Below are 13,950 nucleotides of genomic sequence, written 5' to 3'. Positions count from 1 at the left end.
ATGGAGTGAAGGACATTTGTAGAAAACTGGGGAAGGGATTTCCTGGAAGACGACTCTGGAAAAGACTCAGAGCTAGAGATGTTTTAGGTAATTTCAGTGCTCAGCTGGGATAAAGACTCCACTGAGGATTTAATTAAAACTGCCTGGAGACAGGGTTCACTGGATAGTGGCCTGCAAAGATTTATGTTTTATTCCCTAGAAGTAGCAAGGTTTTGAGGGTTTTGGGAAGCTATGATGGAATGGATCTTTAAATCATCTTCCTGGAGGACAGGCATGGTGGGTGGCACACGCCTTTAGTCTCAGCACTTAGGAGGCAGAGGCAGAGGCAGGAAGATCTCTCTGAATGAAGGCTAGCTCAGTCTACATAGGAAGCTTTAAGCCAGCCAGGACTACATAGTGAGGCCCAGTCCTAAAACAAAAAACAAACAAAATCCCTTCCTGGGTCACTGCGTAGAATGAACATAAATAGGACACAGTGGAGGATGTATCTCAGAAGACAACAAAGCCAGCTGTGGGCTATGCACCCCAGAATTACTAGCAGCACTGAATGGAGTTATCTCAGCCAGGGAGGGACACTTCCCTCACCATTGCAATGCAAGCTGACAAGAAAGAATCCACTAGCAGTGGAAGAGAGATGGGAAAGAATAACTATGGAAATTTTAATTCACAACATCCTCTAATTTATTTAGTTATCTAGTAGATGAAATACCGTGGCAGCCTCATTGTGAGCTCAGGAGCTTGAGTGGTCCAGCTATGCTTAGGAGCCTGTACATGGGCCTGTACATCTCTGAGTCTATGTATATGATCTATGAGCATCAGCACCATATAACTTGGAGCAAATGCATACAAATACATTATAACCTTGTCTTGTATGTGGTTGTCTCTTAAATATGGTAAAGCTGAGATCAGGAGAGGTGTTGATGTCTAGGGACTATCAAGCTAGTGCTATCCTTTTGGGTCTAAACTCCATTAGGCTTGCTTAATTTTCATAAATGAGCAATCAGTCATAATGATCTGCATCACCATAAAGAGCTCTGTTAACCTCAAACTGTTACTAATTGCTCTAGAGACATCTGGGCCATGTCAGAAGGAATTAATCAACTAAGAATTCCAAACTCTAAATTAGGACTTGTGAGTGGCTAGTATGTTCTCACTGTTGTTCTGTCCATGTGTTTGAAAGAAAATGCTGGACAATTGAAAGGCTCCAAGCATGACTGAAAGAAGTGGGTCATGGTCTAACAAAACGTGGAGAGAATGTAAGCTTGAACGGGAGTGGGTTGAACCTCACACTCAGAGCAGCATAGAGAACCCTCTCTCCTTTGGGATTCACTCCACTTTGACAGGAGAACCACAGTGGACTTGAGGAATGCAGATATTCTAACTCCCGATTCTTCAGTAGAGTGGAGAGAAGCCCTCATTGTTTCTGTGTTCTTGTCCTCCTCTCCCACCTCCTCCTCTCCATCATCAGCCAGCCGAGCAGCTCATGTGACAGGCTTGAGAGTTTGGGCATTAGAGTCTTGCCTTCCTGGAATCACAGTGTCCAGTGGATGTGATCCAAGGTGAATGAGTCTCAAAATGGTTTCTCAGCAGGGCAGTGATGGTGCACACCTTTAATCCTAGCACTGGGGGGTAGGGGGGAGAGGCAGGCGGATCTCTGTGAATTTGAGGCCAGCCTGGTTTACAGAGTGAGTTCCAGGACAGGCTTTAAAGCACATGAAAGAAACCCTGTCTCAAAAACAAAAATGGGCTCTTACTGGAATGATGGATGACCCCAGAGGGAAAGTATGATCAGGGCAAAACCCTGTCTCCCGCCTTTCCAAGTCTCCACCAATTGCTTCCCTAAGTATCCTTATCCAGGAGCTATACGTTAAACATGACATGACTAACCAGTACCTTCTGTATGAGGAACCTGTGAGGAGCAGACACCCCACATGTGGTAGATGAATGAAGCATAATTCATGGTGGCATGGTTTCATGGCCTGATGATCACATCTGGGAAGCAACTGGGCAGCTAGGATTGTTTGAGAACCTTACCAGGTACCATTTTGTCCCTGCAGTACATACCATTCTCGTTCCTACCTGCTTCTCACAGAAGATGACCAAAAAGTAAGAAGATGTTGGTTGTGGTTAGACACCTGGTAAATCATCAGCTTTCTTGGTTTCTAATCTTCGTGTGTTTACATCCAATTACAAATTAGAAAACCTGCTTCTTTATTTTCAAAACTCATGTTAGCCTGCTCAAGCTGCCATACCATTAATATAGACTAGCTGGTCTTATGCAACAAAAATTAATTTTTGCAGGTCTGGAGAGATGGCTCAGTGGGTAATTACACTTGTTGCTCATGCATAGGACCCCCATTCAGTTCTCAGCACCCACAGTGGCTCACAACCATCTGCAAGTACAGTCTCAGGGGATCAGCCACCCTCTTCTGACCTCCGAAGGCACCAGACATGAATACCGCACACATGCGTAAATGCAGGCAAAACACTCAAACACATCAAATAAATTTTAAGAAATCTTTAAAAAAGAAACTTATTTTTATCGTTTTGAAGGCTGAAATTCAAGGTCAAATAACAATAATAAAAAATAATACAAATATAAACATGGAGTAATCACGATTGTACTTCCATAACACTCCACAACAGTGTTACGTACTGTAAGTAACCAGCAGATCATTTGAAGTATACAGGAGGTGTGTGTAGCCTGTGTGTACGTACTAGCCATTTAATGTAAGACCCTGAACATCTGCTGGTGTGGGTTTGGCAAGGACTCCTAGTGTTGACCAAGAAGTGACTGTACTCTCAGCAAACCTAAGTGATTGCAAATTTTAATATATCACAGTGTCGGCAACGACAGTTTTGCCTAACTAACAACATCTGTGCCCCGTAGAATTTTCCAGTGCCTGCACTTAAGCATGTCTAATGAGAATAGATGCAATGATCGTTAAGCCGAAACCAACGTTCCTATTTATAGCAGTCTCTCTGATTCTGCGGACACCTTCGTTGTTCTACGGTCATATTTGGATATGTAATTTCATTTTGTTGTAGTGTTGCTCTCAGATTTATATTCTCATTTGCTCCGCACCCCATTCTCTGACATTCTGCCCCCACGTCCCTCACTCCCCTCTTTAGCCCTCCACAACTGTGTGCTTCTGTCTCTGTCCTCACCTTCCAAAGCTTAGGGTGATGTGAACTTGGGCTTTATCTGTCCCAGTAAATGGGGGGGGGGGATTGCTCATACCACAGAGGCCCTATATGGAGGTAGACAGTCTACACTTCTTGGTAACTGACACTTTGAAGGTATTCTGTGTTCTTTTAGGTCAAGGGCAGGCAGTGGGAAATGCAAGTGTATTATCCTTATGGCCCTAGAGACAGAGGGCAGGCTTCCCCATGAATGGCTATGGGGAAGCCTAAGGGTGATTAGGAGGCAGTACCAGGAGCAAGGAAGAGAGAGCCTCTGTGCTGCTTCTGCAGAAAGGGGAGCAGGGCAAAGTAAGCCGTCTGCATTGCTAGAGTGAAAACTCCCTGCAAGCTGTGCACCAAATTGGGTTTCTCTAGTTGCCTGGCACCTACCAGAGATGGTTACAGCAAAGAAATCCCACTGCACCTTACAGCGGACTTGTCAGGGGGAGGGGATCTGCCGCTTAGGCTATTCCATGTTGCACGCTCATGCCAAAAAGCTCAGGATGAGCTCTGGCTAGCTCTAAGCACGGACTGGCCTCAGCTGAAAAGGTTTCTAATATGTCCAAACTCATAAGCTACAGAGAGTTTAAAATAAAAGTGGGAGGAATGGATATGGTACCTGGGTTCACTTCATTATACCAGTTTCTTTGTGTTTTTCTGATCTTGGTCTTCTTTTCTGAAATTGTAAGTGATCTCTTTCTCTATCTCTCTCTCTCTCTCTCTCTCTCTCTCTCTCTCTCTCTCTCTCACACACACACACACACACACACACACACACACACACACACACACACACGTGTGTGTGTGTGTGTGTGTACATGGGACTGAATCTGGGAACTCATATATACTAGACAAGTATTCTACACTGAGCTACAGTCTACCTGCTGATTAAGACATTTTTGAGAGGATGCTTTCTGTTCTGACTTCAGGGCAAAGATTAGAGCAAAATCAATCTCCCTCTCCCTCTCTCTCCCCCTCTCCCCTTCCCTCCTTTTGCTCTCCGTGTGTGTGTGTGTGTGTGTGTGTGTGTGTGTGTGTGTGTGTGTGTGTTTGTGTGTGTCTGTGTCTGTGTGTCTGTGTGTGTGTGGTGTGTGTGGTGTGTGTGTGTCTGTGTGTATGTGTGTGTGTGGTGTGTATGTGTGTGTGTGTGTATATGCTGGGGTTTCATGAGGGTGAGAATTTAGTTTGCTGTGTTCCTTCCTGTGTCCTACTGATGCTCACTTTGGGGATATGGGGTGGGGAAGGGGGGCACTGCTGCTGTGAGGCCTTTAGGAAGCAGTGCACTGAATCTGAGAGGCAAAACTAGAGATGGGTGGCAGCCATTCTTATTTTTTCTTTTACATAAAATCTCTTTGAATCCCTGGTTTGAACTAATTTATACCTTCACCGTGTATATCCTCCTTATAGTAGATCCCTATATTCTCTGAGTAGTATTTTCTTCTATCTGCCCCAAATTTAAAGCTCTGTTCCCCATGGCTGCATCTTCTGCATCTAGTGTTCTATGCAGAGATGGGCATGTTTTTTGCTCATCCTGGTGACTGTGGTTTTCATCAAATCCCCTCTCGGTTTTTCTCTGTTTCACATAGGGCAGCCTTCCACAGCCCCCCATGAAGGGGAATTCCCTTCCCGCTGTTCACCTGTGCACCTCTCCCATGAGGTTTGCCTATCCTGGGGAGAGCTCAGAGGCACGACACTCTATCAAACTCCCCCTGCCAATGATAGCACTCATCCATTGTTATAAAGAAAATGAATAGTGTTATGTGTTTGGGGTGTTTGTTTGTTTGTTTGGCTTTGTTTTTGTTGTTGTTTTGGTTTGGTTTGGTCTTTAGAGTCAGAGTTTCTCTGTATAGTTTTGGTGCCTGTCCTGGATCTTGTTCTGTAGACCAGGCCTGCCTGGCTCTGCCTCCCGAGTGCTGGGATTAAAGGTATGCGCCACCTGGCTCCTGTGTTTTTTTAATAGGTGGTTTGCAATGCCTAGCAAAAGAATTACACACCTTCTCAGCATACATTTGTTGCAATGATTGCCTTTATTTCAATGGTAATTCTTGGAGAGGAGTCACCTGGCTGTTACTGGCAACTCTATTAAAGAGAATCTAATTGAATTGCATGTCGTGCAAGGGTGACATGCTTGAGTGGCTCAGTGCATGAGTGACCCTTATCTGCTACCCATCAGTTCTTTTCAATGAGATATAATCCTCATTGTCATCCTCCCAAGATGGTATTGGGGAAAGTAAATTTGAGAATGAAAGTATTCACTTATTGAAAGGGGTTAAACCAAATTCATTGGCTGTTGTTGGTGTCTACTATAATGGCCTTCAACTTCAGGATCTGGAAGGTTTCCGGATGTACTGGTCACAAATGCCTGATACATGCTACGGTTACCATATCTTGGCCTGATGTGGGGCACTGAATGTGGGGTACTTCCCTCTGCATCAATGGTCCCTACAAGGCGTCAGTCAGAACATTTTCCCTTTGACCAAAGCAAGACTTTAGGCTATCGTGAAACCCCTGGGGTAGGCTCATGTATTGAAGAAATTGATGATGTTCCTGTGAGCTCTCTCCTTCAGGCAATGGGGACTCTGATGCAGTACTATAGTTTCGGTCCTAAGTGCATGTCTAACGGGTTTCTTAAGCCTTGGGGTAGAAAACTTGTATCTCTGAGAGACCAGAGCACCTATCATACTGAAACCAGGTGACAGATGACTGAGAAATTCTCCCAACAACACCTTTGTGCATTGGGGACCAAGAGCTGCTGTCATTGATGGGCACTGCTCACACATCAGTAGTTACACATCAGTACTTACATGTGCCAATTTAAAAATTCATTGGTAGCTGTGAGAAAAGAGGCTGGAAGCAAACAGCTTGGATGCCCTTCCTTTGAAACACTTGGGACCAGGAGTGCTTCAGATTTGGAGATTATTTGAGATTTGGTGATATTTTCATATATGTCATGTAGTGAATCATCTTGGTGATGGAGTCCAGACAGACTCACAAAATTCATTTATTCCATATGTACCTTGTGTGCATAGCTTGAAGGTAACTGTAGACAGTATTTTCAGTGAGCACGACTTTTCACTTCGATCCATCATCACATAAGGTCAGGTGTGGAATATTTCAGATGTGTGAGCCTTTCAGGTTTTTGGAGCAGGGATATTCCATGTGGGTTCATTTATCCTCCACTGATTCACATTCATGGCCTGAAGTCCACCATCAAGAGAACTGAGAGCATAAATAATCTCCCATTTCCATTTCTTTGTCTGAAATCATAAGCCAGAGCTGTTATGTTGGAAGTCCGACCCTCTCCGGTTTTAAGGCTCTGTGACACTCACAGTTTGGGTTGGTTTTCCGTGTTCCTGGAACTGGTCATTTTTGCTTCTTCCAACGCCATCCACAGAGGCAGCTTTATGATCTGCTGCATCTCAATCAGTCTGGCTCCAGAAATGAGTGAGCAAGGATGGCTGCATCTCCCAGCAGCCCCAAATCTGGCATCGTAAATGCCAGCGGCAGAGTGTGTCCTCTGGCAGAACGGATGGATGCCACATATTAGTAGGTGCAAAGGGATTCAGTCAGTCAGTCGCTATCCAGGTATGAGAAGCAATTTTATCCCTGAGTTTTCCCAGCTAATGAGACTGAAGTCCAAACTCTCAGTTCCTAATTCTGTCCCCCTAGGTTTTTGTAGCATGAGGTGCAATGCACATCCGCATCACCCACTGGATCATAGAGAACATCTCCTCTTTCCAATCACTCCCAAGACTTTCTCCCGCTTGCTGGAGAGAGTAGTGCCAGAGCATATTGCACCCTCAGGGGCCTACTTGACGCCCACTGTCCCACCTCAGGCTGGGAAGAATCAGCACTGATGGATTTTCAGAGGTGTGGCAAGAGTTCCTGACAGTAACATTGAGAATGATGCATTTCCCAGAGCAAGGTCATACAGTAGCTGACCTTCAAAGCAAGCTGTGGGTGAGGCGGGGACTGCATCATGGTGCTTATTACAGAGTCGGGTCTGCACTGGTGAATTCCTGTGGCACACCAGGGACTTCACTGGAGGTCTCTCATCATAGACCCTCTGCTCACTGGTCTGGAGACCTTGTAAAATTAGACAAAGCTGCCTTGTGGAGGATGCCCAAAGGTGACTCAGCCCTATGTCGTCAGCCCAGGCTTCTTAGTCCCTCAGGACCTAACAATAAAGCTGCATGTATTAACCTATTTACTCCTGGCAATAAACCTGCACGATAGGTCATACAGCCAGCCCTTGCAGGGGTGAGAAAAGCGAGGATGGAGAGTAGTGAATGTCTTGGGCAGAGTTCCTGGTGGCGAAGCTGGAGTTAGAGCCCAGCTTTTCTAAGTTCTCTGCCTGTGGAGATTTCACCAGTCGGCTCCACCCACAGCCTGTAGCAGAAACCTCCAGAAGCCAGCCAGCTCAGTGCTGAGAGCAGCTAGCTAAGTCTCCTCGGACAAGTCTTGACGCACTCTTCCTTCACCTGTTGCGGGACAGAATTGAGAAAGGAAGTGTCTTAGAGGGTGGTTCTCAGGCCCATTTAGATATAAATTACACTTTGATTTGGACCTCATTCAAGGAAGAGAAGCCGGATGCCATGTGCCACCTCTTCCCACCGACCTGTAGACATGATAAGGAGAGAAACAAAACAACATTGAGCATCTACTATGTGCCAGGCTCGGTTCCTGATGGTCAGTAAGATGTTGAGGAAATGGCCACACTCGGTGTGGTTTGATCAACACATCACAGCTACCCACTACAAACAGTATCTGCAACAAGTCAAAAAAAAAAAAAAAAAATGAACTGTGGTGGACTGCTGGGATGAAGGGAGCCCAAAACCTATGAGTGTCCTAGGCCAGCCTTGAGAAGAGGGCTTCCTACGGGAAGTGTTCAGCAGTGATGATGGTGATAGCAACAAGAACTATAATTCACACCCACTGGGCACGGTACCACCCAGTTTCTACCAGTGTCTTACCAGTGTCTGCAAGTCATGTGCAGACTAAAAAGCAAAAACGTGAAGGAGATGGTTGTGCATTTTGCTAAAAGCTGCCAATGCTTTGATAATGTTGTGTGTCTTAACATTTTTAGCTGAAGGGTTCTGCTTCTTAGCACTGTAACTTGTGACATGCTTGCACAGTGTGGCTTCTGTTGATCTCAGGGCACTTGTTTGCAGGGAGATTCCATCAGAGACCCTCACCTCAGTCCCTGAGCTCTGAAGGTGAGGCTTAGAAGCGAGCCTTTCCCAAGCCTTCCCTACCCAGAAGCTGGTATCTTGAAAGAAAAGCATTTTTTTTTTAATTAAATGTTCAAGCTAGTTTTTTTTTTTTCATTATTCATATGTAAATTCCTTTAACTTCAGTTGCTGGCATAGCGGGCTTTCTTCTGTTTGGATTTTATTTCATATTTCACTCTACCTTGAAAAAAGGTGTTTACTTGAATGTGTAAAAACAAGAGTATTTGTTCTCCCTTCCTGAGAGAGCGCTCCCTTCAGAGCCGTCATATCTCAGGGAAGATGAAGCTGCAGGCGGCAGACACAGCAGAGGTCCAACCCAGCCAAGGAGCATGCGCATGCGCAACTGCTCTGCAGCAGGCACCAGGGCCAGAGGGAGTGGAAGTGTGCTGCCATTTGGGGCATCTACTCCACGGGTGGGTAGTGGGGGCGGGAAGAGCAAGGAGGGGGATACCACTTTTCATTCAAAAAGTTTGGGTTTTTTTTAATACCTTAAATAATATTATTTTATGCACTAGTCAATAATATTTCAGAAATGCTCAAGTCAATTTAAAGGTTCCAGGGCTGGTAAAATGGCTCCATGAGTATAAAGGCTCTTGCCCCGCTCCTTGAAGACCCAAGTTCAACCACCAAAACCCACATAAAGGTAGAAGCAGAGAACTGACTCCGCAAAGTTGTTCTTTGACTTCTACACCTGTGCTGTGGTACACATACCTCTCCATCCTTCACATATCACACACACACACACACACACACACACACACACACACACACACACACACAAAATATAAGTGATTTTTAACTCAAAAAGGGGTGTCAGTGATCTTAGCTAACAAGAGATGTATTTGAATAAGACGGTAAGGATGCTGTAAGTTGAACCTGTTTGCTGTACTCTGGGTAGAGAGACAGTTACATAAACATGAGGTGTTGATTACATTGCATATTGTATGAAAATCACTTAGAATGGTGGTATCTGGCATATGGTTAGTAAGCATGGCATAGGCGAAATATTCCTCCTCTAAACCTCCAAAATCTGAAATATTTGAAAATCCAACATTTTTTAGTGCAGATGTGAGGCCACAGGTGATCCTGCTCGATGGCTCATTTGTGTAGGAACCTTGCTTCATGAACAATGTTATTTAAAAATCTCTGAAACTGGGCTGGAGGGATGGCCCATCAATTAAACTTGCACACTGCCCTTGCAGGGGACAGATACAAGTTAGATTCCCTACACCCACATCAGGTGTCTCAGAACTGCCTGTAACTCCAGCTGCAAGGGGATCCAATGTCTCTGGCCTCAGAGGGTACCTGTACACACATGCAATAGCCTCACACAGATGCGCTCATAATCTTAAAACAAATCTTTATAAAAATTTTTAATACTGTATATAAAGAAATATATGAAACGGGAATGAATTTCATGTTTGTGCTTAGGCCCCATGCCCAATACGTATGTGTATGTGTTCATAGTCTAAAATATGGAACAATCTATGTTGCAATATCAATGGCTCCAAGCATTTCAGATAAGAGCAACTTGATCTGAGCTTGACTTAAGTGTCTGTCACCCTCATTCCTGCTGTAATTGTCAATGTCAACTCCCTGTGTATTCTCTGTATAGTGGGGAAAGCGCAATACAACGAGCCAAGTAAGTTTGGGAGAGGATATTTTTGAATTAGATCTGGAAGACAGGCTAGCAATTGGCCAAGAAGACATAACAGAATATTCCAAACCACAAGAAAGAAATATACCAAGGCTCAGGGTATGGAAGGCTCAGACAGTCAAGGACATCGGAAGTTGGGAACGGAGGGTATATGCAGGGGGTGTGCTGAGGACAGACCACTGGGTTCCAAGGAGAGGAGGGGAGCCATAGCATGTATTTCCTGGTCCACAGCAGACAAAGTGCTGAAGGAAAGGAACCCAGAGGAGGCTGAGGAAGACCTCAGCAGCTTCCACGGAGATCGTGAGTGAGCACAAAAGCCACTTGGCAGAGCAAGCCGAGGGTGGAGACCTGAATTGGTGGGGTACCAAGTGAGCGAAGGCTATTGGAGGAAAGTGGTATGTGTCACGCAAGTGACTCTGCCCAGAGGCTTTCTGGGTACCAAGGCAGCGTTCGTCCACAGCAGAGGTCAGGCAGGCTGCCTGAAGTGTGGGCCTGGAGACGTGAACCAAGCAGCGGACTGCCTATGAGAGGCCTTGGATGAGTTTTAAACTGAGGAGGAGCCCGGTCCTGTTTGTTCTCCAACATGAGGTAGATGGAAGGGCACAGACACCAGGTGGAGAGAAATTGAGGACCACGACAAGGAGGCTGTACTCCTCCATGGTACACCCTCCTGTACGTGACTCTCCTAGACGAGCTCAGCCCCACCCTCTCTGGGGCCAGATGAATTCAGGGAATGCCAAGCAAGAGGACTACAAGATCTCTCCCAGAATGCTCTCTGAGAGCTTGTCTGACCCTGACCCCTCTCAATGGTGACTGTGTCTGGGGAGTGTTAATGGTACTGTCCCAGAACCAAGGGCTTGGTTCTACTCCAGAATACATTAAGTCTTGAGAGCCAGCATGATGGGACAAGTGACGTTCTTCAGTGTTTGGTTTTGTGTTTATTCTCAGTTTTGCTGCTCTGGTGTGGAACCCAGAGCCAATGAGCCACATCCATAGCCCTTGGGAGAGCAGGGGTTACTGTTGGGTTTTTTGTTTGTTGTTTGTTTGTTTGTTTGTTTGTTTTAATTAGTTTTTTAAAACTAGCATACAGACTAATAGGTTTAATTACAGAATTTTCAAATATGCTTGACTTTTGTTGACCTTTTTCTCACTCCCTCCCCCAATCCCCTCCTCCCTGCTGACTGCCCCTCCTCCCAGCAGTCCCCCTTCATTTTCATGACATGTATTATATATTAGATCACTCTCCCTTCCATGTCTTCCTAGCCCCCAGAGTGTTTTTCCCCTTTTATGGTCCTCTTTCTTATTCCATAAAACACGTGCACACACTCACAAATGCACACTCATGCTCATAAATACATGCATACATGTACACACTCACAAATGCACACTCATGCTCATAAACACATGCACACACTTACAAATGCATACTCATGCTCATAAACACATACACACATGCACACATTCACAAATGCACACTCATGCTCATAAATACATACACATGCACACATTCACAAATGCACACTCATGCTCATAAATACATGCACACATGTACACACTCACAAATGCACACTCATGCTCATAAACACATGCACACACAAATGCACACTCATGCTCATAAATACATGCACACACAATCACACACATGTTCACCACATGCACATAAAATACAGACTCTCACACACATATAAAAATTAAAATCTAGGCTTCATATACGAGATAAAATATACAATATTTGTCCTTCCGGATCTATCAAGCTCTTGGGTTTTGGGGGGGGGGTCTTTAGTTTTTTGCTTTTGTTTTTGTTTTTTTGAGCCAATGTCTTGCTCTGTAGCCCAGGTTGGATTTAACTTGCAATCTTCCTCCCTCAGCTTTCTCCAAGTGCTGGTTTATAAGCCTGGGCTTAGCTCGAGGGGCCACTTTCTGGTGGCTTACTGTGCACGACCTTTTGTTCATGACCAAAGCTACTGGGAAAATATGTAATTACCTTCAGTTGTGTGTGTGAGGTGTGTCCGACGAACTCCTCCATCCCTTAAGGCCCCTCCCTACAGCTTGAACTTAGTGTAGTTGGTCATGAGTGGGCCCACCAGCCCAGCAACAATGCTCACACCTCACCCCTACTTGGTGGGCCTCACAAGGCAACTTATCAGTGACAGATAAGGAATTAAGGATGGCAGCATGGTCACTTGTAGGGAGGGACTTGAATATAGTATTGGCTTCTGTCCCGCGTCAGTATAGGCAAGTTGTACCCTGTCAGCTGAAAGGATGTGTTACTTTAACAATGACAAACGTGTAGTGGCGCCCACGTGGCAATGTAGTCATCGTGGTAGGTCCAGGGAAAGGTTTCTTTATCAGCTCATGTTTCCATGGCACACACCTTCCTGATGCCACCCTACCTGGGCTGCTGAGGAGCCGTGGTTAATGGGCCCTAAGACCCACCTCCCATCCCCTCCAGATTCCAGAGTAGTCTGGCCAGGAAACAAGTTAGCAAATGTTCACTGAGTAGCATTCACACTTTGCTGAGGCCTTAAGTTGATGCATGGTATCCAGGAGGCCTGTCTCCGTGGCTGTGGCCCCAAGGTGCACACACAGGATGTTCTGGGTTCCATCGAATGCTCCCCAACTCACACCTGCTTCCCGCCCTCCTTCTGCCGCAGATCCTGGCGCCCCTGTGAAATTGCCTTGTCTGCCAGTGAAACTGTCGCCTCCGCTACCTCCAAAGAAAGTCCTGATCTGTATGCCCGTAGGGGGGCCGGAGCTCTCCCTGGCATCCTACGCAGCCCAGAAGAGCAGCCAGCAGGCCGTGGCCCAGCACCACCACACTGTCCTGCCATCCCAGATGCAGCACCAGCTGCAGTATGGCAGCCATGGCCAGCACCTCCCGTCCTCCACCGGCACCTTGCCCATGCACCCCTCGGGCTGCAGGATGATCGACGAGCTGAACAAGACACTGGCTATGACCATGCAGAGGCTGGAAAGGTAACAGTGGGAAGGGGATGGCTTGAGAGTGGGGCAGGCTCATTCCTTTCCCTTCGAAGAACATAAAAAGGCTTCCGAGGAAAGTCGTGTCAAACCTAAGTGCTAAGGGAGGTGTGGGGGAGGGGTACATTCCCATTGTCAAACTACTGAGTAATCACGCTTACTTCTTGAAAAAGATGAGGAGTGGGTAAGGAATAGACTTGCAAGCATAAGGACCCAAGTTCAATCCCCAGAGTCCATATAAACACAGTCAGGCACAGTGGTCCATGCCTGCAGTCCCAGCAATGAGAAAACAGAGATAGGCCGACCCCTTGGGCTCACTGGCTGGCCAGCCTAACTTACTTGGCAAGTTCCAGGCCAGGGACAACCTGTCTCAAAAAACAAAGTGGAAGGTGCCTAAAGAATGACATCCCCGGCCTGTTGCTCACACACATGCACACACACACACACACACACACACACACTCACACACACACACAGGAGTAACATGTACACATATGCTCACTTTAGGCTATATCATTTTTCTAAACGTTGCCATTTTGAGAAATAATGCGTGCGTGTGATCATTAATAGTGGTCTCCCCTGCCCTGATGTGAGCAAATGAGGAGAGAATAATTTTATACTCTGTGAATGTTCTGTGGTGTTGAAAATGGTTTAAATGGCACCGTTTCTGATGGTGGGATGCCGGGACTACAGCCACCTTACCTTGTGCCTGATGTCTGGGATTTCCCAACACGAATCCCGGGCACACTGCTCGACCAAGCTCCCTAATGACAGGGAGAAAGTGTTTCCATCTGAAGTGAGGGGGTTTATCGCCAAGGGTAGTGATGGCTGTCCACTGAGAAACACAGATGGGAAAACCATGATCTAGAAGACTCAGTGTACATCTACAGTAGAGAGCCA

The 13,950-nt window shown here is 46.0% G+C and overlaps 1 protein-coding gene across 13 annotated transcripts in view; it reads left to right on the top strand.

The window, feature by feature from the left end:
- The window catches only part of Phactr1 (phosphatase and actin regulator 1), a 482,351-nt gene that overhangs the window by 401,637 nt on the left and 66,764 nt on the right, over positions 1 to 13,950 (top strand). For all 13 annotated transcript variants that reach the window (XM_028867741.2, XM_028867747.2, XM_028867750.2 and 10 more), the window contains one exon: positions 12,726 to 13,047. In XM_028867741.2, the coding sequence (XP_028723574.1) occupies positions 12,726 to 13,047 (322 nt within the window). The remainder of the gene's footprint in view (positions 1 to 12,725; positions 13,048 to 13,950) is intronic.

The sequence above is a fragment of the Peromyscus leucopus genome, chromosome 5 (assembly GCF_004664715.2).
Source record: "Peromyscus leucopus breed LL Stock chromosome 5, UCI_PerLeu_2.1, whole genome shotgun sequence".
Taxonomy (NCBI): Eukaryota; Metazoa; Chordata; class Mammalia; order Rodentia; family Cricetidae; genus Peromyscus; species Peromyscus leucopus.
This window is presented reverse-complemented; position numbering and strand designations above follow the sequence as displayed.